The sequence below is a fragment of the Aulonocara sp. 'chitande type north' Nkhata Bay genome, linkage group LG4, assembly GCF_057382095.1.
Source record: "Aulonocara sp. 'chitande type north' Nkhata Bay isolate Kocher_YH1m ecotype deep benthic linkage group LG4, A_spYH_male_GT1.1, whole genome shotgun sequence".
Classification (NCBI taxonomy): Eukaryota; Metazoa; Chordata; class Actinopteri; order Cichliformes; family Cichlidae; genus Aulonocara; species Aulonocara sp. 'chitande type north' Nkhata Bay.
The window spans coordinates 28,602,710-28,626,513 of NC_141347.1; the positions used below are offsets into that span (position 1 = coordinate 28,602,710).

The following is a 23,804-nucleotide window of genomic DNA, read 5'->3' on the forward strand; positions in this document are numbered from 1 at the left end:
AATTCATTATAACACCAGTTTAGTAATCTGTGACTCACAGTAACATCTAGTCATTCATCAAACAAACCCAGGTTTGTCCTAACTGGGTAAACTGTAATGTCTGAACCAGGATGAAATGCTGTTCATGTATTAGTATTGCTTCCAGTTTTAGGGAGTTTTATGATAAAAAAAAAGAAAGAAAGAAAGAAAGAAAGAAGAAGAAGCAACACACTGAATGTCACCATTTTGCTTAGTGCTATTTGACTCATTTTACATTTGTAGTTTGCTCATGTTTAACATTAACATCTTCAGCAGTGTGCATTGAGCCTGATGGAATCCTACTGCTGGCTGGATATTTTGTGGCAATGGCTACGTTGAGATAAGGCTGATCGGATAAACAAGAACTGAAGGATGTGTGCCTCAGGAAGCAGTCTGCCAGGTGTAATAACTGCCAGGAGGAGGCGCTTATCTCATATTGTGCAGAAGCATCCCCGAGGAGCCGAATCACAAAAGAAGTGAAGAATACTGTATGTCTTAGCTATCCTTTTTATGATTTAGCTTCCCTGACATTGGCACATTATTGATGACGACAGAGTCAAGTGTGACAGATCTGGAAAAATACTCTCAGAAAAACATAATAAAAAAGATGAGAAGCAGTGATACAACACAGTGCCATTTTCAAATCGGGCTTGAAATTTGTCATTGAAACAATTTCAGAAGTTAGACACTTGAAGTGCTGCTCTGTAAATCAAACAGACAATAATGATAGCTGCAATATATGCTGAGAGTTTTAAGCAGTGAAAGCCTCTTCTGTTCTCCTCACTGAATTGTTTATTTAGAAAAAGAAGAGTGACAGATGAGACACATGAGCACATCTCTTTATAATTAAGGAAGAAAAGGTATATTATTAGGGTTTAATGACCGTAATTAGCTTGTCTGGTTGCAATTGTTGTGAAGAAGTGGAGACGTATGAATAATGATGTGCTGTTTGAAAGCTTCTATACCTTAAGACGGTGATTCTCAGCCAAGGGTAATTGTAACTTAGATGGTGCTTTTGTAGTTTCCAAGGGATAGTTGAAAAGTTGCAATTGTGTGGCGTTTAAAAAAATAAAACAGATAGTGTCATAGTAAAAAGAAAGCACACCCTCTTTCAGTTCTACATTTTTACATGTCAGGATTAAATAAAAATAACTGGGTCCTTAAAATTAGGAAACTACAAAACATGACTCATTACACAAAATCGTTATTTATTGAGCAAAAACTGAGCCAAAATGCAGAAGTAATGTGTGAAAAACTAAGTACACCCTTCCATAAGAATTAGGAGGCGAAATAGCAGCCAGGTGCTGCTAATCAAATGCACTTAATAACTGATCACCACCAAGTGTGAACACTGTTAAGAAAAGGCAGAGGTTTTAGCAGTTTGCAGGTCAGGTGTGTTAACAGCTAAGGGGGGATTTTCTTTTCTTTTCTTTCTTTCTTTCTTTCTTTTTTGTTATGGCTGAATCAGAAAAACATTAGAAATGTACTGTAAAGCACAAGTTGATTAAAAAGAAAAATGAGTCACCAGTGGACAGGAAGATTGTGGCAGTGTAAAATTGATCTAAAAGCAATAAATAAATAGAAAACAATTAGCTGAATAACTCCAAACAATACATATAAAATAGCCAGCTGAAAATAGAAAATGATTGGATAATGATCCTATTATACATTGGTAGATCATCTGGCAACAAAAACTCGAATTGTTCAGGAAAAATATTGAAATTATGGAATATGGCCAAAATGTCCAGGTTTAGCTTACAAATACTAACACAAATGCATAAGTATGAGTGGACTATACAATGACTCTTCAATAGTATTAAAATGACTGTTTAAGTTTAAAAAGTTTGAACTCATTTGGAACATGTAGGTTCAGTGGGTTGGGAGTGCTGGAGCTGATCTAAGACATACTTTTATTCTCCAAGAACAAATATTTTATTAGTTTTTATTTACTATTGTATGGAGACAGAACATTTAAAAAGCTGAAAATAGTGCTCTATAATGCCCGAATTACAGCTCTTCCTGTGCCAAATGAAGTATAAGACAGTTCAAAATCTTACATCACACTCACTTCGGCGAAGTGAGTAAGATATGCAAGTTACAACAGGTGTCAGAACACTTGACCCACATGTTTTGGTCATGCCCAGCTTTAATAACATACTGGTCTAAGATTTTTAAAACACTGTCAGAAGCACTTAACATCACTATCCAACCCAGTGCAGTAACGGCCATATTTGTTATTACAGATAGAAGACATTTGACAAGAGGGAAAAAGAGGGAACAGGGAAAAAAGACAAAAAAACATCATTGCTTTTATAATACATTACTGCTTTGGTTTGGTTTGGTTTGTGGATGCAATTCATCCAATTAGAAAAAAAAAACCCTTTCAGAGGGTCTAGGGACAATTTTTTCTTTGTCTGAGATCGAGTGCTAACATATTACGGTAGACTTAAAACCTTTCCCACCTAGCAGCCCCTGATGCTCCCTATGTTCTGAGTGGGTGGGTGGTATTGCTTTCCAAAGGCAAAGGAGGGGAATGTAATAATGATTATATGTCACTGTCAACCCCCCAAAAAAGCTGAAAATCTTTTTTTCTATGTTTAAAATTCTTATAATAACGATAATAACAATAATATGTGTCTTTCCATAAAACTTCGACTCATCTTACACCTCTAGAAAATCTAAAAACAGAACATTTTGTTTTCTCAATATTGCAGTGTTAATGCTAAAACGAAAGAAAAACACAAACATTGATCCAACTTCAATAAAGCACTAGGGGGAGCATAGATTCAAATCAAATCACTTTTTATTGTCACATCACATGTGCAGGCACACTGGCACAGCACATGCGAGTGAAATTCTTGTGTGCGAGCCCCACAAGCAACAGAGATGTGCAAACACAACAACACAAACGAGCAAAATACAAGAATGGCCAACCTGAAACTAATAAATATATGTACAATATATAATAGTGTATGCATTTCTGGATGTGTATACTAAATATTTTCCTACGTGTGTGTGTGTGTGTGTGTGTGTGTGTGTGTGTGTACACATTTTTACAAATTAAATAGTAAAAAAAATAAAATAAAATAATAATAATAATAATAATAATAATAATAATAAAATATATAAAATATACAGAGTTGAATATGTGCAAAACAAGTGGCATTTATATACAGTGTGGAGTTCACAAACACTGGATTAGCCTCCAGCCAATAGTTACGCTCAGGAGATTATTCAAACAGCGTCTATAAAAAGCTCTCCACTCCTTTCAATGTTACACTCAGAGGGTGGAAGTGAAGAGCACTTACAGATGAGATTTTTAACTACCTGTTGCATGCCATGGCAGTATTTTATCGGATACTTCTCCTGCTATCTGGTAAGGTGATTATTTACTTTAAAAGAGAGCTCCACAGGGAAGCATAGTGAAAACTACACGCTTAAGAAGTTATTTCAAGAGGTAGTCAGTGCATGTTTGAGGGGAAAACTACCTGTGTTTACACAAGAACAGTGATTCAGTGAGCACTTGAAATGGAGCAAATTGTGTTGATTTTGCTGTAAAATAGTATGTGCTTGTCTGTGATTTTAAGCCTTAGGTATGGTGTTCAGGGAGAGTAACAGGAAAGTCAGTCCTCTGAGTACTGTTACCTATTGCAACAGACATCTGAACATTTCAATTCCAGCTACAGAAAGTTTCTTATATCCTAAATCCAATTTGCAGATACATTTTACAATATAAAGCCAGCAAATAGCAGCACAAACGTCTTTGCAACTCTTTAATGTATAATTTTATCAAGATTGTGTTGCATACCAAATCACTAAAGCATATATAGTACATGGACCGGTGTAGGGACAGAGAGATAACTTCTTTCCTTCTCTTGTGTTGTTTGTGTCTCTTTGCAGTGACTGTGGCCTCTGCGGCAACACGCAGATCGCAGCGGACAAAGCGAGGGTTACTTGAGTTGGCAGGAGCAATCAAATGCAGCACCGGGAGATCTGCTTTGGCTTATATGGTGTACGGATGCTACTGTGGTCTGGGCGGCCAAGGCTGGCCCAAGGACAGGGCAGACTGGTGAGGCAGCATTTATTATCACATTCCCTTAAGAACCTGACAGAAGAAAATACAAATTGGTGAGGATAGTATATCTGGTCACCTGAAGATAGCGCACTCCAAAATGTAAACAGTCAGCTGACACTATATATAACCAACCTAGGCATTACACTTCGCAAAAAATATCCTTCCAAGTACTTAGGTCAAGTTTAGCCTTTCGTCGCAGGAGGAGGAAATAATGTGTACATATTATTTTCTCCTCCTAAATGCCGTTGGTTCTTCCCAGTCTATCCACATCCTGATGTGTACGCATAGTTTCCGCTTCTGAATGAGTCGAGTGAACCACAAATGCAGTGCGACGGGATGGAAGGAGGGAATGCTGTGTAAATTCAGCAGACTCACACGGTCCAATACTTACTCCAAAAATTCCACACCCAAATCCTAATTACCGTCTCCTTCTTTTCCTTCTTAACCACAAGACATCTCACCCCCTCAAGCCAGTTAACTTCTAACTATCTGTTGTGAAAACTCATGTGGTGATCCTGCCCTGCCTTTTAAATAGTCCTGGTGTGATTTAAACCACAGCCTTGCAACCACCCACCTACTGTTTTCTTTACCCTGCCTTTCCTAGATTGAGATCGGGCCGAGTTCAGTTTTCAAAATAATGGATTTATCATGTTGTTAATCTGTCTGTGTGCAGGTGCTGCCACAGACATGATTGCTGTTATGGAGATGCAGAACGTCTTGGCTGCTATACAAAATTGAGTCAGTATCGGTGGACCTGTGAGGACAAGACAGCTGAGTGTGGTATTGCGATTTCTATCATTCTTTTGTTTTTCTTTTTGCGATCCATGATTTAAAGTTAAAACAGCTGATGCTCTTATTAATTCCATGGCTTTGAATTTTAGGATGTTCTTCACTAAGTCCAATTGTACTGAGATTGAGATCAGTACCAATATAAAATCTTCCTTTGCTACCCCTCAATGTCTCCTAGATGGATTCACAAAAGGCAGACAGATAGCTTTAGTGTAATCTTACTGACAAACAGTGGCAGAAGCACACAATTTTGAAAGGAATGCCCCAGCGGAGACCATTACTGACATTGCAGCGCTGTTATTTATTCATTTTATTTTGAAATTGGTGGTCAGATGGTCATCGCCCTTGATCACTCACTCTTATAATCAGCTTAACTGCCATGTGGGCACCTGCACCTTCATGTTTATGCCACAGAAAGGATGAGGCTGCTCATGCTTTCCCATAGTGAAACACAGAAAGCAAATAAGAAGACAGTTGATTGGAGAAAAGAAGGATTTATCCAGGATATCTTAATGGCATAAAGCACAGTATTTGCTTATCAAAAAGACCAGCTGTCAACCCCCCCCCCAAAAAAAACAAGACAAAACAAATATTTTAGAAATCTGTCAAAATCCTGTCTTATCTTAAAATTGTTTTGTTTTTTATTAGGCAAATAGGAAACTGAATTCATGTTTTTATACCTAGCACACTGGGTTTCTCCTAGAGGTCAGAAATGAATCAAGCATATTATTCATTCACTAAATTTTTTTCTGTTTAGAAATAACTGTAATTTGGCATCTGAATCAAAAAATAATAACATGGTTTTTGTATAACAGTAAACTTGGAATTTCGTGGATAACAGCAATAATTATATTTTCACATAAAAAATCTAGTTTTGACTAAAGAACTTGCACTTACTGGCAGATTAACCATGACAGAAATATATAAAAAATGATTTTGGTGATTACCAAGAGTGTTAATTTAGGTCAGCTGTGTCATAAACCTTACTTCGAGTGTTGGTCTGCTAAATTTATTAAGCACTGTACATTATTAGGTTTAAACATGACCCAAATGGTATTTATAACTGGTTACTGAACTTCTCTAATTATAGACAAACTGCTAAAAATGAAACAAAAATATAGCTGGAGTTCTCCAAATGTTTGTATACGTAGCTATGAAACAGAAAAACGTAAAAAGAGATTCACAATGTTAATGAAAAATTGACTGAAAATGAGTGAAAATCCTGTTCTTCATTGCAGATAATTTGAAGGACCAATGCGAAAAGCTGCTGTGCAAGTGTGACAGAGATGCTGCCAAATGTTTGAGAAAAGCACCTTTCATTCGGAAATATGCACTATGGCCAGATTTTCTATGTGGCCATGAGCATCCTACATGCAATATTTACTGACACAATAAATACATCTTTATGTGTCTTATGTGCCTTTTCTTTTAATATACGCAGCGTTACAGTAAGTCAGTCACTCTGCTTTTGCAGAAATTGTTTTAATAAAAAACACACAACGTATTACAGTAAATGAACACCACCTATTTTCTTTCTCGAGTCAAATAGAGGGAACAATCAAATACTCAGACCTAACAATAGTACTTTTATTGGCTAGCATGTGTTACTGAACTGTGAAGTGGAGTGCCTGCTTCATAACAGTGAAGCTGACTCTATGCTTTGGGTGTGTTTTTGACTGGATTTCATTTACTGGAGTTAAAAAAAAAAACTCCCCACACTTGAGCTAATGGTGAGGGTTGTTTTCTTTATATTTAAAATCTGCTCTGACACGACTTCCTCCACTTTTTTCCAAAGCCAGTGAGGGAAAAGTCTCAGCAGCAGCGCCAAATTTTATTTTTGTATTTATTACTGAAAAAAAAAATTGAAACCTCTTGCATGTTTACTTCCTTTTAAGGTTTTAAAATATGGTCACAGTTGCATGTGTTTTCCTATGATGTGTACAGATTACCTCATAATCCCTAAATAGCTACCAAACGATTTTGCATGTGCAACGGCCTGAGGCCTCTATATCCACTTCCTGGATTCGCGGTTAGGAGAATGACTCAGCTGCGGCAATATTTGGTCTGTGATTTGATTGTTCATCTAAGGTATATAGTGACTCAGTCTTTTTATTTCTCTCCTCCAGCTAATTTGAGATTGTTAGAATATTGCGTGCTTTATTTCTTAATTAATGTACCTACCACAAGTACACACATCTGCATACCACACAGGTTACTGATTAAAAGATTTACATATTTAATTTTAAATTTTTCTTTTCATAAGGGTTAAAGGTGATCTCAGGTGATTTTGTCTGGGTTGCCATTAGGAAACTTTGCTTGCAGAATCTTATTGTTTCTTCAATGGTTTCCTTTAGTCGCTGAAATAAAGAAACTTTTTTTTTTTTTTTTTTTACATCTGCAGCCCTCTTCATAACAGGAGGCTATATGTAAATACACTGACACATTTGATATTCACCTGTAGATGGAGCCACATCCACAGCTATGCAGGCATCTTTACACATCCAAACAAAGCTCTTGTTAGTGCTTCATAATGATCAGTAACATGTCACTGACTCAATAAAGTATATTAACTAAAAAGCATTAATGTTTTATGTTCTCTTGGATCCACAACTGGTGTTCTGGTTTTGGGACCAATTTTAGATAAAAGGGGTAAAACTTTATTTCCTCTCTGATGTCCAGTAAAGAGTATCTCAGCCAGTAATCAAAGTAGCCAAAGCTTTCTTCAACGTTACTTGATCTGATGTTATCTGATATTACACTTCTGTAAGCTTGGTCAGGGAATTCACATAGGAAACACGTTTTCTTTGAATTAGTGCAGTTCAGTTGTGTGGGCTGAAATGGGAGATGACGCCAAAGTGCTCCACCCAAAGTCCCGGACTGGAATTAAGAATCTGGGTCACAGCCCCAAAACACTTGTGTGATTGTGTCCAGGCTTGGCCATGTGTAAACTCTGAGGTTAAAGAAGTCATCTCTATCCACCGCATGGCAGACAAAGTGACTCAAAATTCCACTCTTCTTCTTTATTTTTTCCTTTTCATTTTCATCTGTAAAAATGAAAAGATAAATACTATGAAAAGCTTCGGTCGCACTGGTCTGGTTGCTACAGACGGTGAATGAATATGAATAAATATGTAAAAATAACACTTTTAGCCATTATAAGTTTCTGAAGAACAAACATTTTATTCCGTTTCTCTTTAAAACACATTTTAGATACACTGTAAGTTTTAGGTAGTCATTACATTTAAACTGCCGAAAATAATGTTTCCTTTAGCGCATACAAATGCAAAACCTGGTCTTAGCTGACCCTATATTAGCATCTTGCAGAGCAATGTGGTCCTCTTGAAGAAATCGTGCATCGACTCATAGCATTTAAATCCCCAAAGGAGAGCTGACAGAATCTGCTCCATGCTAATTGCATTCTTTAATCAACTGTTTGGGTCCCCAACGGAGAGCCAGACGGCACGCAGTGAAGTCTGGCTTAAAGGGCGCAAAACATAAACAACAAACAAATATGTGGATATGCCTTGCTAGACTGGAGGTTATCCACATGCTATGTCAGATGATTTTGTATTCATCTAATTCAGTGATGATACTGAAGGACTTTGATTTCCATAATACAATTACCAACTGAGATCCGAATGTAAGAGCAGGTTGAATGGGTCACTTTCTCTTGCCTTCACTGTATAAAAATCTCTTTTGAAAGCAGAGTATACAGCCCACAAGGAAATCAATGTGAGCGCAGCCTAGACCTGCTGCCAGTCTGCCACGTGCTACTGATTCCTTTGTTCTCCTCCTCCTGTTTTACTCCTGTTATACTCCATTTGTGGTGTTTTTCTTCTTTCTAAGGCTTAAATTGCAGAGGGCAGAAAATGAATTCAAGGGGATTCTATTACAGAGATGATACAGCTCTTCACATGGATTATTCACAAAAATAATAATGTTTATAATTAGGGAAAAGTAGAATCTGTAGAAATCTTAACAGTCCCTTTGTAATAACAACCTGCTACTTAAATACCATGTGTCATTATATAAGCAACAAGTAGCTGAATTTATTCAAGTTTCAGCTTGGGGTGGCACTTTTTATATTTGGAAATACAGCCCTGACTCAGCCCTTTTAAACTAATGAATGACTCTGTGATTCTGTGTGAAGACGCATTTTCAAAGTATTTTCCTCCATGTTTCTCCACACAGCCTCCACCTGTGACGGAAAACTCTAGAGGGAAAAGCGATAAACATCTGTCATTAGGCAGTCCAGAGGCTATTTGAGCTTACTAAGTGTCTTGGTTGTAGTATCTTACTTACTATATTAGGATTTTAAAAGCTGCTGTGAAAGCCAAAGCTATTTTGAAGGCGATAATTGCTTTTCTGATCTCATAGGCACTAAGGTGAGACTGTGTCATTATGCGTACATGCTGGTATATGTCATCTTGGGTGACTAGTATAGATCTTGAGCTGAATCTTGAATTAAAAGCATTAAGCACAAGGTTGAAGGCAACAAATCTTAGGATGGAAAAAACGCCCACAGCATTATATACTTGGATGGATGTAAGTAAAAACTCATCTTAGAAAATTTGTCGTAAACATGTTCCTGAAAACTTCTGCTCATAGAGTCAAAAAGACATTTCCACTTCACAATCATGACAAGAAAACCCTCCAGAACCAGTGAATTTGCCATGTGATAGTTTTTAGTGACCAAGGTGCTGATTTAGGACCAAGGAAGTGTAGCACTGAGTCTCAGTGATTGTAGCCAGAGTCTGAAAATCAGCCGTCAGCGGTGTGTTGTCAACATCACTGATTAAAGCTTTTGCAAAGCACTGCAGCATTTTCCAGTTGTTTTCCTTCTATCACCTCTCATTTCACAAAGGGTCACTTCAGCACACAGAACGTGATTGCAATGCAACATGAACCAGATATGAATCATTGATGCTGCAACACGAAGCGTTACCCAGGAAACTGCACTAGTCTACCATCAGTGGTATGTTTGCAGAGCATAAAAAATACAAATATATATTTTTGAGCTAATGAAATGTTTTTGGGGAATAAAATGTACACTCGTGATGTCATAATAGTGTTCAATAAGAAAATGTGGATCTCTGCTAGAGCTGTTTAAACACATGGGTAAATATGCAAATCTACTACAGATTTTTCCATTTCCATGTAATCTTCATCCATGGCTCTTTGCAGTTATGCCTTGCATTGAAATGAGTTCTCATGATACTGATTGCGCCAGTAATTTGATCTTATCCCAAAATTCAAATTAGAAGGTGTGATGTCTCTATACACATAGAGACATCACACCTTGTCCAGTTACTTTTGAGCCTTTATACATTTTTGAATGCTCAAAAGTAACTGGACAAGCTAATATAATTTTAAATATAACGGGCTATATATAAGTACTCAATGACTGTCTGAAATGTAGAATCCATAGACTTGACTAAATGCTGCATTTACTTCCTTGAGATGCTCTGCTAGGCCTTTACTCCAGCCTCCTGCAGTTGCTGCTTGTTTGTTGCTCTCTCTGCCTTTGTCTTTGGTTTTGTCTTCAGTACATGAGAACAATGTGATATTGAGTTCAGACCAAGTGACTGGCTTGACTATTGAAGAATATCCTGTTTCTCTGTCCTTAGAAACTCTTGGGTTGCTTACGTGATATGTAAGTATAGTCTTTTATAATTAAGAATTTGATTGCACGACCTGTTCCCATGAACAGATGCCAAGTACCTTTTATCTGCTTGTAATGGAATTACAAAGTACCAGGTCTCATTTGTCAGTCAAATATCAAAACCTTTTTGAAAAATATGTATTTAAATTCTTAAACATTCAATACAATACTTTCATCAATGCATTATTTGAAATGGATGAAAATATGCACACCTCGATTGTTTCATTTAAAATTTGCCGTGGTGATGTAAACAACATGTCCAAATATTTATGGACCTTTTATCTATATAGGAAAGAGGGTGGATTCTGAATATATTTTGTAACAAATTGAATTTAATTCTGTCTCAGAGCTGATCACAGTGCTATGTGACCAACACGTGTTTCATTGAGAATTATTGAGCAGATATGGGGTACAGAATTTCAAATTTCATAATGTTGAACTGCTATTTTAGTTTATAAATGACAAAAAAACACATTTTTTTAGTTATCAAGCTCAAGCCAAGTATTATTTGTACAGTATTTTCAATGTATGACAAGACATTAATGCAAGTATTCAACATCCTGGATTACAGTGGCTAATTTTCTAGCTATATACTGTTTGAAAAATAATGAAAAAGGTCCCAAATGCAATTACTCTCACAAAAGTTAACGTTTAAAAGTAATTAATACTACAAAAGGCACGGACGGGGTTCGAACCCGCGATCTTCGGTTTACGAGACCGACGCCTTACCACTTGGCCACCGCGCCTGCGCTGTGTTCGTCATCAAGATATCATTTAATAGTTATAAGAATAGCTGTATTTTCATTGTGAGTTTATATTCCATGACTTATTGTGGAGAGCTGCTACTTCAGGTCTTTTCCCCCCGAGACAGGCGCCATTATGCTGCTGAGATAAAACATGCAATCGGTACAAATGTATTGTCGACATTTGGCCACAAGAGGGCGCTGTTCTCTACTCCGTGAAAACAAGATCGGTTTGTAATCTTTGGCAGGCAGAGGTCTCTGCTCTCCTATGACTAGTGTTAGCAACAGAGAGCTACACAGAAGGTAGGTTTGCTGTTGTTGTTACGCTTTGTTACTCTTTGTTTCTGTTGAAAGCTACTAGAAATGGTGATGTTGCTACACTCTGCAAAACTAAAACAGTACACAATGTAGAATTGAACTAATTTAAGCAATGGGGTCAAGCAAAAGTAAAGATGATGTTACCTGAAGGTTTACCCTTCTTATATATAAATAATTATCTTATTGATAAAGTTATTTTTCTTAAAACAAACAAACAAACAAACAAACAAACAAACAAACAAACAAAAAACTGTTATCAAACAATGTATAAAGTGTAAGTGATTGAAATAATGTCTGCAAGCTCAGGAACTCAAAAACATTGTATTTCCCAGCTTGGCCTAACAGTGGTGCTACAGAAAATGTATGATCAGAACAAATCTAAATCGAATCCAATTTTGTGCAGTCCTATTGTTTTAGTCAGTATGGAATTGACAGAGATGGACATGAATGAGAAGTAGCTACAAAAACCAGTGAGCTGCTTGCAATTCGTTGCTAAGGAATACAAGGAATACAATATGCATGAAATCAGACTGCAGCTTTCCACAGTATTTCTTTGCAAAACATCAAAGATGAATGCTTGGCCGAGCTGCTTTTTATATTTTATTTTATCAGATATGCTAGAGGCTGTTTGAAAAATGAATAAGACTCATTTCCAGTGGGAGTGTGTTAGCAGTGGAAACTGCAGATGTAGAGTACTCACCTTGACCTGCTTATAGCACATACAGCACTACAGACTGAAAATTGGCTTTCTGTGGAATAAAAACACACAGGTAAATTGAATTCAGAGTGCCTTGAAATGTGCCAGTTTCTTTCTGTGCTTTAGTAGACCAAAGCAGCAAACTTTCATCTAAAATAAATAGCAAAGTACTTAAAAACAAGAGTGTTACATTTATTAATATACTAATATATTTTTTCAGACTGTGAGATTTTTTTAAGTTTCTCAAGTATTTAACAAAGGTGACTGTTGAACTACAGTTCCCATCTAGGGAATTATGTGATTTGATTTGGATTGCATGCTCTTAAGATGAACTTTTATTGAGCAGACTGTAACTGTCTTATGGGCAGGTTTCTACAATAAAACCAGATAAGTATCCAGCATTGAATCAAAAGGATTTCAAACTGCTCAAAGGGCCTGTGGTTTATTTTATAGCTCATAGATGATTTTTTCCCTGGTCTTCTTTTTCAAATCATAAACCCCTGCAACATTACAACCTGAGAAATAGAATATTTTCCAGTGTAAGATTACAGTGTGCATTCTTCTTTATGAAGGAAACACCAAGCATCTTACTCCCTGAGAGAATAAGTAGTATCACTGTAGCAGTCTGTTTAATTATTTATTGGTCTGTTGCTGTGAGAAATCCTATTTTGCTATGCTGCCTGTGAATGAATACTCTTTTGCCCTGAAACTATGAGAATATTTATTTATTTATTTTTTGTGGTAAACAGACAAGATTTTTTTTTCCTCTAGACTGAAGCACATTTGCTTTGTCTGAGTTCTGGTAACTGACAGTAAGTGGACAATAAATAAATATAAAAATAAATAGTCTGCACTAACCTTCTAGTTGTTTTTCTATTTTACATCTTTAAGCATTTTTATGGCAGTCACGCTAGACTGGTTTTGATAAAAAGTTGTTCATTTCATAAAAAAATAATTCCCTGTATATTCTTTCATATTGCAGAGATCACAAGTGCTAACCATGTATGCACTATGTTTAAAGTTTGCACTTGTACTTTAGCAGAAAGTATGGAATAAAAGAAAGCCAACAAATTGACAAATTCGACCGAACCAGAAAGTTATCATTCTTGTTTTGATTTGATCGATATAGTTATTAACCTTTTTTTTTTTGTTGTGGCAGAAAAGCTAATCAATTGCCTTTGGTGCCTTTAAAATTAGTTTTATAGAATTAGTTTGAAGTCAATGTAAAAGTGCCTCTAGATGGTGATGGCTATTATTGCAAAAAGACTCCTGATCCTGTAGAATTTTATCAGAAAATATTTTTTTCTGTTTGGCCCGTTAAACACTTCCCTGCTGTGTTTATGCACTCAGTAACTTATTTTGTGTCACACTAAATAAAAACCTAAATCTATTTTGGAAATTTTGGTCATGCCGTGGCATTTTCTCCCCACTCTCTGGCTAAGGACTTGTTACTAACAAGCTATGGCCAATGAGCCAATGAGCAAGTGATGTTTCAGACACGCCTGTTCTTATCACATCTGTTTTCCTGGAAAGGCTGATCTCAAGGCTTCAAAATGGGACTTCACAAACCAATGGGTGACATCTCTGTAGCTATTTCTATCTTTTATAGTTCCTTAAAAAGGGCTACGTCAACACGAGTTATTTTAAAGAAAGGATTTTCTGTTTTCATTTCATCCATGAAAAATGCAAAGGAAGTGCTGTCAAGAACATCGTAGCACATCAGGTGGTCAACTGTAGAAAAGTGCTGTCGAGAATACTGTGCACAGTCTGAAGTTAAAAATTAGATAAAAGCATGCACAGTCAAAGCTGATGTTGACTCTTATTTTCCTTGTCCATGCATAAAACGCTTAGAGATGTTTTCCTTAATAACCATGTACATGCAGAGCATGCACATTAGCACCACCATCACGATAACAGACCTTCATTAATCCCTGAGGGCTTCTACTAAATGCTGTCAATACATTGCTCCTTTGACTTATCAGTAATTGCAACCATCTTTGGCTGCGTGTTGATACTTTGTAGCTGCTTCCCATCACTGGGGGTCACTGTCACAAGCAAGTGGCCATGGAGAAGAGCAAAGTTATACAAAAAGCTGATGTGAAATGAAGTGTTAAAAAGAAGGAAAAGCATCCACTGTAGCAACCAACTGTGCTTTTTGCTTTTTTGTGTTTCCACTGTTTGTGGTGAACTCTTCTATTCCTCCCATTTCTGTTATGGCCCAATTTTCAGTCAGTCAGCGCACGTTCATTGACTGAGCTTCATACTGTTAGTTCCTTGGAGAGCTGGATGCAAGCGTGTTTGCGTAAGTTGCGTAAGTCCCTCTGCATAGGCAAATACTTATGGAAATGAAGATACATGCAGAACCATAAAATAAACTTTAGAAGTGCAGAAGTATGTTAGATTACCTCAATAAAGATAATTGTTTCCTCCGTTTTTTGTAGAAAATCACATAAAAAGAGCACTAACCTCTGTTAAAGCAATACACAGTAAAGTTACTTGGACAGCTAAGCGGTTGGAATTTTGTTGAGAAAAAGAACAAAGTAACAAAGTGATAGTAATTTTGACAGATTTGCACAAATATGTTTTTTGTTTTTTTTAAATAGAGCAACCTAAATGTAAGTTTTAAGCGTAGATAGTGTAAATTAAATGTGATGAAGTGGCAGCCAACGCTGCAGGTCTCTGCTGGTGTAGTTTGAAGGGAAAATTGGTCATTGTGCGAAGGGTATTTGACCCTGGTCGCAAACAGACATGCAAGTGTGAAATCCACTTGAAAGGTAAGCAACTGATTAAGCTGCATGACAAAGGGAATATCATCTCTCTTTCTCTCTCCAAATATTCTGTTCACCCACATCTCTTCTCTTTTCTTTGCATTCATTTGCTTATTAACGGGGCTGTTTCCACCGCCTTACACAGCACATACGTGTAAGTTTAAATAACAAATCCTCTCATGGCTGAAAAGCCTGCAAGACGTCTAAGAAACAATTCAATTTGACTGAATACTTATATTTCTCCCTCTCTCTCACTCTTTTCCTTACTCTCTCTCTCTCTCTCTCTCTCTCTTTTTAAAATTTGTACAAGCAATTAGGTGCACGTCCTCATGCCTGTTGGGTCTGTTACCATAGCTACAATACCATTGTGCATGCAATCATCTGGTCCTTGTTTCCTCCAATAGGGTCGCACGGCTAAAGCTGTAATATAAAGTAAAGATGCTCATCTTTCAGCAACACACTAGTAAGAATCATTATGAGCAGAAAGTATTGTAGAGTGGCAGACAGGGGACTGCGCCCAGTCATGGCGGACAACAGAAATAAGATCCGACGAGCCAAACAGCAGGAGAGAAAGGTGAGAGCATCTACCATTTTGAAATTCAACTCCTTTCATTGTTCATTCAAAGAGTTTGGTGCAACAACAGTGACAGTAAACAATATACGGCTTTGCATTCAAGCTTTGAAAGCCAAAAAGGAGCAAAAAAGAAATGTCACTTTAAATGAAATGCATTAGCTGGACGAAAGCTGGCAGATACAGTCTTTAGACTTATAATTGTGTCCGAAGGTTCTTAAGTCAAACTGAGCTTCAGTTGGTGAGATCAAAGAATTTCAGCTGAGCTTTGCTTTAAAGGAACGATGTTCTTTGTACATTTCATATGACGGAATAGCTGAAAATAAGGGGAAGAGACCCAAAACATTAAAACAGATTTGAGGCTTAAACGATCTGAATCCTGAATAAAAATACATGAATTTAATTGTAGTTACACAGATGTGGCCTAAATCAAAGAGAACCCCAAAACACATCAATCAGAACATCCAAAGAAAAGATGCATTCAGGAGCAATCATGGAGGAGCTTTGAGGCCAGGCTTGTTGAAATCAAAGGCCTGAGAGCAGAAATATGTTACGCGAGCTATCCATATAAGTCAGAGAAAAATAAATGCGGTCAGTTCAACTGCAGCTTGGAAAAGGACAACAGCCAATGCAGCATGTTCAAGCTGCTCCCCTACTGGGCGGCCCATGAGCCTGTCGATATGGTGGTTTGATGTTGGATGGAAAATAAGAACCCCCCCACAACAAACAGAGGGCTGGAACAGAGAGACTGGAACAGAGAAAGAGAGGGTAGAAAGGGAAGAACCATCGACAGATGGACTCTGTTGTGATTAAAGATGGCGGCTGTCTTTACTGCAGACTATGAAGGACTATACTCGATGCCTAGAAAAGCGGTGGGAGTAGTCTGCGATTCAGCACAACAAAACCAAGAAGCACACAGTAAGGTAAACCAGCAGGTCTAATGTTTGCTTTGGAATCTGTGAGGATGAAAATTGGTGTTACGTTCCTTTGTCTTGTGTATCGTTCCCTTACGTCTGTTACCGTCTTTCATGTCTGTGCCGTACTGTTTTGTTGTGTCAGCCCTCTCATCAAAAGCAAAGCACATCATCTGATTTGACCAGTGAGTGTGTATCGGATGACCAGACAAGTGAAGACCACGATAGATTGAACACTTAAATTAATTTGGATTTCTTCCAGCCGGCTGATGTCTGGCAATGTATTTTCGCCATTTGGTACATGGTTCTGCATGTATGTCTTTGGTATTATATCACCATGGGAAATGTAGGCCTTTTAATAAGCTTTATTTTCCCTTTTTCTGGGAATATGGTGCTCTGCAAGCTATAATATCCTGCAAAATAAACTCAAGTCTGCAAATTGCTCAATCCTCTGTGGCTAATCCATTCCAAGACTTGTTAGTCATGATCTATTCAGCCTGGACAAAGGATATCAGCAGGACATCAGAATACATTTTCTGACAGTCTTTTGATATTACTCTTTGGATCATTTCCAGAACTTAAAACAAATACAGAAAAGCTTTAATATTCGTTCGTCATATCAACGGTTTTGAATGTTTTTAGTCCATAAGCCCCGCGATTGCTTTACATTATAGTTTTGAGAGCTTTGAAAGATGCATTGTCCTCTTCGTTGTTTCTTTTATACTTCTTAACTTTTGGCAAACTCTTTGAAGACAGCCAGCTTGAAAAATCTTTATTGTGTGCACTGAAAATGGGAGCTTCCATTTAAATATCTTAATGTGGCTTTGTTCATCAGAGAGTCTTCAGCAGAGATAAGCCTGTTTCAGCCAAAGCCTACAAAAGAGCCTAAATCCACACTGACAGGTGGAACAAAAGAATGCATAAAGAGCTGAACTGGGAGACATGAAGTTGTCCTCTGGTAATGCTTAACTGCAGCAGTAATTTGAGAATATTTTAAAATATGAGAACAGTTTTTAAAAGGTAGCTTTGTAGGGTTGTGAAAAAAAAATCCCCCCTGCAAAGTACAGAATAGTGAATGTGCATTTTTAGAATTTAGTATGAAGGATGGGTGCATGCATAAAGGAATTAAGAATAAAATGTAAAATCTTCTCCTTAAAGGTTTTATACAAGTGTGTTTCCATAACAATTCTGACACAAAGTGCTTATTTTACAATAGGTTTGCTGATTTTAGTGAAAACTTGTTCACACTTCAGAGTTAGGCACAGAGAAGCCTCTTCTATTGTTCCTCTGTGCACTAAGCAGCTTGGCCGAGCCAGTTGCTTGAGGGTTATTTATTTGTAGTTAAAAAGAAAGGGAAGAACATTTTTTTTGTACAAATTTCACACCCAGCTGTTTCAAACTATCAAAGAGGTCCAGTTTGAAAAGCCTTCTGGTTACAGGACTTCTTGAGCTTATGTTTTTAAACCTTTTCACTGTTGCAGTTATTTACAGTTTGTGGTGTTATGTTTTGGACAGCATGCCAAAAGAGGTCAAAGTGTGAATTTGTCTTTTATGATAAAGCACACTTATTTTTAGGGACAGTTCTATGCAGAAAGGCACATTTTATTTCTTGTTAATTGCTGAAGTTAAAAGCAGATAACTGACTTCTGGGAACCATCAAATCTGTTAATTTTGGGGACTTTAACCTCCTCTTATTTACTTTAACTGTAATATGAGAAATCTCTCTCTGATTACTCACAGACACCTCCTGTACAATCAGGAGTTGTGCAACCAAAACTGGCACACAGATACCTCTTGGGCATCTGAAGGTTCTTATCTATATCAGATGTAATGTTGTCATCATATCATCTTAGCCTGTTACAAAGTTGCAAGACAATGTGACAACATCATTACATGTGGTATAGATAAGAACCTTTAGATGCTCAAGAGGTATCTGTGTGCCACTTGTGGTTGCACAACTCCTGATTGTACAAGAGGAGTTTGTACAAACGGGGAGATTTATTTACGGTAAGATTGTTATTCATCTTTGAACTAAAGGTGGCAGCAGGGCTAAGGTTAGAGAGGATGCTATATTGTGCATGGTTTGCCTGCTTCTTGATTCTTTGACCTACTCCTGTACTTTCCTCAGTGTCAACTTGTGTCAGTGGTTTTTGTAGTGCAACAGATCCTACTTGGGTGGTGACTAAGAAAACATCTCAAATTATCTCAGGAGGGACTGAATGACTCAAACTGTAAAAAGTTGAGCTTTTTAATTCAATTCAGTTTTATTTATAGGGCACCAAATCACAACGCCTCAAGGCACTTTATAATCTAAAGTAAAGACCCTACAATTTTATAGTTTTTTACAATTTTAAACTATCGGTGTAATGGACTGGGTCATTGTGTTGGGCATGAGGCCACCCTACCCTAGTGTTAGGAGCTTTAGCTTTGTTTTTTCAAGAATATTTCGAATGTAGATCAGTAATGGTTTTGGTTTCAGATATATTGCAGCAGAAACATCTTCAAATGAAAATGTAACTGTTCCATAATGTTGAACTCCTGCATTTTTTCAGTTATGTAGGAACTAGTCTTAACCAATATTTCTTTCTTTTCAGAAGCAAATGGATGGCAATGGCAAACCATTATGGCGACATTCTGCTTCAGCCAGGACTTTCCATTTCACGGGGGTGAGAAGGGCTTTACCTTTGCAGAAGAAATGTGTGCTGAGTAACAATACAATGGAATCTTCAATAAAAGGATGCACTACTGGAGGATGCGTGAGGAAGTCAATCAAACTCAAGGTAATGCAGGTGGATTTGCTTGCAGATCTGCCTTTTCTCCATCTGTGTGTTCACCAAATATAAACATGTAGACCCAGAAGCTGTTGACCCTTGGAGGAGAAAATTTCCAGTTAACACTACAAAGGAGTATACTACAAAAGAAGTTTGACATAGCAACACTTCCTTTGCGCTAGCTGGCTTGACTAAACCTGAAACTCTCAGTCAGTGATAAGGGGTATCTTTCAACTTTCTCCGTTAAACTTGGTTTTCTGGTTCAGGCTTTGTGTGTCCTGACATAAAAGGAGGCGTTTCACTCGCCATATGACTTTTCTTTTTCACAAAATGATTCCAATCGTAGACATTATCAGGTCATGATGATTCAAAAACAATCCGACAAAAAGTACAACACTACTGGAAATAAGCAAAGAGAGTAATGCTGCAACAAGAGCGTTAAAATAAAGATTTTGACTGGAGTTCATGTATTTATTTTAAAGCTGATTGCACTCTTGGTGCTGCTGGTTGTTTTTAATTGGATTTTTAATTGGAGCTTGGAAACTTTAGATTAGATACAAGTAACATCACATGTTACTATTCCAAGTAGCCCACTAAAGGGGATATTAAAATAGCTTTAGTAATGTACGCCTTAGCAAGTTGCTCATGTAAAACTCTGACTTTAAACTCATCATCGCTAACCCATTGATCTTGCTTCATAGTATACTCTCAAGTCTCCAAAAACAGGTACAAAACGCAAGAACCCATAACAAGGCAATGTGATAACAATAAAAAAAAACTAATAAAATATACAATAAATAAATAAAATGGTATGCAAACCCTAGGATAAAATGATTAATTTGTCAGTTAAAATAAGCACATAAATATGTTCTTATGTGGGACGATTCCAGAGTCTGGTGGCAGAGAATGGTTGCCTTTAGATTATAGACAAGACGAAGAGAAATTGTTGGGATGACTTTAAGGAGCAAAATATGGAATTAAAAAACCTGTAATATTTTTGTGCAGCTGATTCATGAAGGGCTTTAACAATTAAAATGTTTAAAATCAGTTCCTTATTTCACAGCTGGCCAGTGAGTAAAAACAACAGTGATGCGTTGTCTTATAATACTATAAGACTATAATACTATAGCCTGGCCAATGCAAGATTTTTAAGGCCAATACTGATATATGGTCATTTACAAATATAATCAGCCATTTTTTTCCCTTTCAAACATAAACAGATTTGCCTATCATTTGATAGGAGTAGTTATTCACGAGTCCTTATTAAGATAACATCACAATGCTTGATTATTGTCACAGCAAGCCATGGATTACTTGTGTACACTCTGTTTACGCTCTGCCCGACTCTGCTCGGACAAACTGGTTGTTATGATTGGGATATTCCAAACAAGTGTTGCCAACTGGGAAGTTACACAGTGCCCCCTGGCTGACAGACTATGCAACATCTCCCATCTTATATTCATCGGCCATTACAAATTCTGATATCGATATGTCACGAATATGTGCAGGGATTTACAGTTAACCAGCTGAGGAGTGACAAAGGTTTGGATAACTATTTGTATTAGCACTTGTAGTTCGTAAGAAGCTGTTCTTCACAACATTACCTGTTTGATTGTTAAAAGCTAAGAATGAATCCATAAAAACATCAAGATTTAAACTACAGATCTACATATGTGACTAGAGGACCAAATTATTTTTGTTTCACTCAAAGAAAGTACCAGTTAAAAAATTGACAGTGCTGGAATTATTCTGATTTGCTTTTGGAAGAAACAACAATAACACAGAGTAACTGATGCTATAAAGAGAGAACTGTCAGGGTACTTAAAATGCTTAAACTGCTTCTGCACAAAATCAATTTTGCCTCGAGGAGGCTGCAGTGCATTGGGCCTTTTTCATGTTTTATGTTGCCCGCATAAATATTGTAAGAACTACAGTTCACACTTGAAAGGTTTCCAGGTTTGAGCCGGTGTTTGGAGTGATACGTTGAGACAAAGTGTGAAATGTTTGTGTTCTTGTTGTATACACCTGTATCCTGTTATCCTACTCTAGTTTTTTTTTTAATGATTTCATGTAATTACTTACTAATCAAAAACAATATGTTATTATAGTGTCCCACTAGCTTTACATCTTAGGCTCAGTAAAACAGTGTGACAGCTGAGGAATTCAAATGACACAATCAGTCAGCAGCTGCACATTGGCTATTGCAAACTGCTTATTATATTTGTTAATTCATGCATTTCAGTTTTCTTCATAAAGACACTCGAACAAGATCTCTTTATCCCAGTTGCTTTAAAAATACTTGCAAAAATTGCATTTACACAGAAAATGTACCATATTTTTTTGTGTCATGAATAATGAGGCCAGCCAGATTCATTGTTTTCACACTATTAGTATGTTAAAGTTTAGCTGATGGCCTCATCATTATGTGTTATGTACCGGTACGTTTGATGTCTGCTTTATCAGATGTTCTAGCGAAACTTCCTGGTGGTAAAAGTTTATGATAAAGGCCGCCTGAATGCAGCACATAACAGGAAGAGTAAACCTTTGCTGATTTTAACTGATCAAAGCGGCTCTTGTAGAATAATCAGTAAAGTCATCTAGTGCAGTCTGTGGTTGGAATGAAACCTGTAGACTCTCTGACTCCGAAACAAGTGGTTGCCCAACCTGCTCTGAAGTGTAGTCTACTCTTGCTGATAAGTGCTACTCATTCCCTGAAGAAGTTCTTTAGTGTCTTTTGTGGATACATTCTGAGTCTGTGTCATGGTTTCTGCCTGGCAAGACACACTCTGACAAAATAAGGCTCCTCAAACCCATTAAGGTAAACATTTGAGCATTTTTGAATCTTTATATATACCAGGGATTAAAAATCAGGGCAACGCTGACATCACAGGTTATCATACTGGCTGTAGATCTGATGTGAACAACAAAAAAACGGCTTTTCAGCTTAATGTGCACAGTGATGCTGATGTGTGTAGCAGTTAATCAGTTGACTTTTTAAATGTGTTGTTATGTCGTATTTCTGTGCATTATGCATGAATTTTCATGTATTTCACCACTTGAAAGAGAGAGAGAGGGGAGGAGGAGGCGGGTGGAGAGGAAAAATCGGTGTACCACATGTACCGAAGCTTAACACCGGCAGTTTGTGAAGTGAACAGGCGAGGCGCTGTGCATCATCTCCTGTAGCCTCAGCTCCATACAGACAGTGAGAGACAGCCATGGAGAGGCGGAGAGCGGGCTGCTTTCTTTGTTATTTTTAAACTCTTGCAATTCGCAACAATGACACTGTCGGCTGGGACTCGTGTCGGTCCGATAGCCCGATGCACTCGCAAGCAGAAAGATTTTCACCGGTTAAGTATATGTCACTTTTTTTAATGGCTCCCCCCTTGCTCAGAGATTGGGATTGCGGTAATCGGGGGGGGGGAAATATACCATCGCTTTGCTTTGCTGATTGTAAATGTGTTCGGAAATGGTTGCTGGGATTCCCTCTGTGTCCTCTGACGGTAGGGGAAATGTTTACGGGTGCTTATGCTGTGTGTTTAGTTTAGCAGCTGTTAGCGGGTACACCACAGATATTATTAGTGTGACAAAGTTGTGCACTTGTCGGTCGGCTGCTGATAGGCCTGGCTCGCTCTCTCCCTCTATGTGTGTGTGTGTGTGTGTGTGGAGTTTGTTTCTGGCTCCCCTCCCCCACTCGCTGTCGTTCTGCTCATTCTGGAGAGGCCAAGACATGGATGTGATGAGAGGCTCACTTCAAAGGAACAACCCAACTGACACGGTTTCAGAAAAAAGGGTCATTTTTCCCCCTGTTTTAACTCGACTCTGACCGGCGGAAATTGTATGGAATCCCTTCTAAATATACCTCCGCCGGAGCCGCACACCTGAGAGCACAGAAGGTTCATTTATATATTAATACGCGGATGCATCGTCTTTACAGGTAGCAGCAGTTTGCCCGGGTGATTTATTCCTACCAGCATCGTTAATAGGCCTGAAACGCTCGTTTTCTTGGAGGGGAGGGCTAATTTTCATTCCAGCACATCTGGCCTGATGCACAGTGCACGTGCTGCTCACACTCCAGGGCTCTGCAGCGAGCAGAGCCGCTGCTGCCAGTTTTGTCTTCATACAGCCTTTGTTCAATCAGAAAGAAAAGATTTGTATCAGTACTGAACCAGACAAGAGAGTGGGTGTGCCCTAAAGGGAAGGGTGATCTTGCTACAGTAAACCCACCTGTCATTTGTTCTGAAATCATAATTTGGCAACATTTATATTTAATCCTATTAGTCAACAAGTAGGCTGCACTGGGATTTCGATTGGGAAGTGATTTAGGCTGAAGTCAGGGCTATTTGCGTTCAGCTTCTCTACCCGTGATTTGGATCTGCTTGCAGCTGTCAAGAAGTAGTGGATATGTAGTGGAGCTGCTGTGGATATGTGAATTTAAAGGGTCAGCTGTGGCTGCATTAGACCTTAAATTGAATCCTGAC

At 37.7% G+C, this 23,804-nt stretch overlaps 2 protein-coding genes and 1 non-coding gene across 8 annotated transcripts in view; 2 read left to right on the forward strand and 1 right to left on the reverse strand.

Moving 5' to 3' along the window:
* Positions 1-3,261: 3,261 nt before the first annotated feature.
* pla2g10 (phospholipase A2 group X) lies at positions 3,262-6,293 on the forward strand. The gene is made up of 4 exons (XM_086289672.1): positions 3,262-3,394; positions 3,919-4,087; positions 4,767-4,873; positions 6,121-6,293. Exons 1-4 carry the CDS (start codon positions 3,358-3,360, stop codon positions 6,267-6,269), a joined length of 462 nt encoding a protein of 153 aa, XP_086145798.1. The 5' UTR covers positions 3,262-3,357; the 3' UTR covers positions 6,270-6,293.
* A 4,925-nt stretch (positions 6,294-11,218) lies between these two features.
* Positions 11,219-11,290, reverse strand: trnat-cgu (transfer RNA threonine (anticodon CGU)). Its single transcript has one exon. It is a non-coding gene; the product is annotated as a tRNA-Thr (tRNA).
* A 4,874-nt stretch (positions 11,291-16,164) lies between these two features.
* axin1 (axin 1) overlaps positions 16,165-23,804 on the forward strand; it is a 46,523-nt gene continuing 38,883 nt past the window's right edge. The window contains exons 1-2 of one of the 6 annotated variants that reach the window (XM_086289677.1): positions 16,165-16,564; positions 19,150-19,335. The gene's annotated coding sequence lies outside the window, so the exon portion shown is untranslated. Of the gene's footprint in view, positions 16,565-19,149; positions 19,336-22,529; positions 22,674-23,804 lie in introns of those variants that run through there. The other 5 variants (XM_086289673.1, XM_086289675.1, XM_086289676.1 and 2 more) reach the window with 5 other exon arrangements.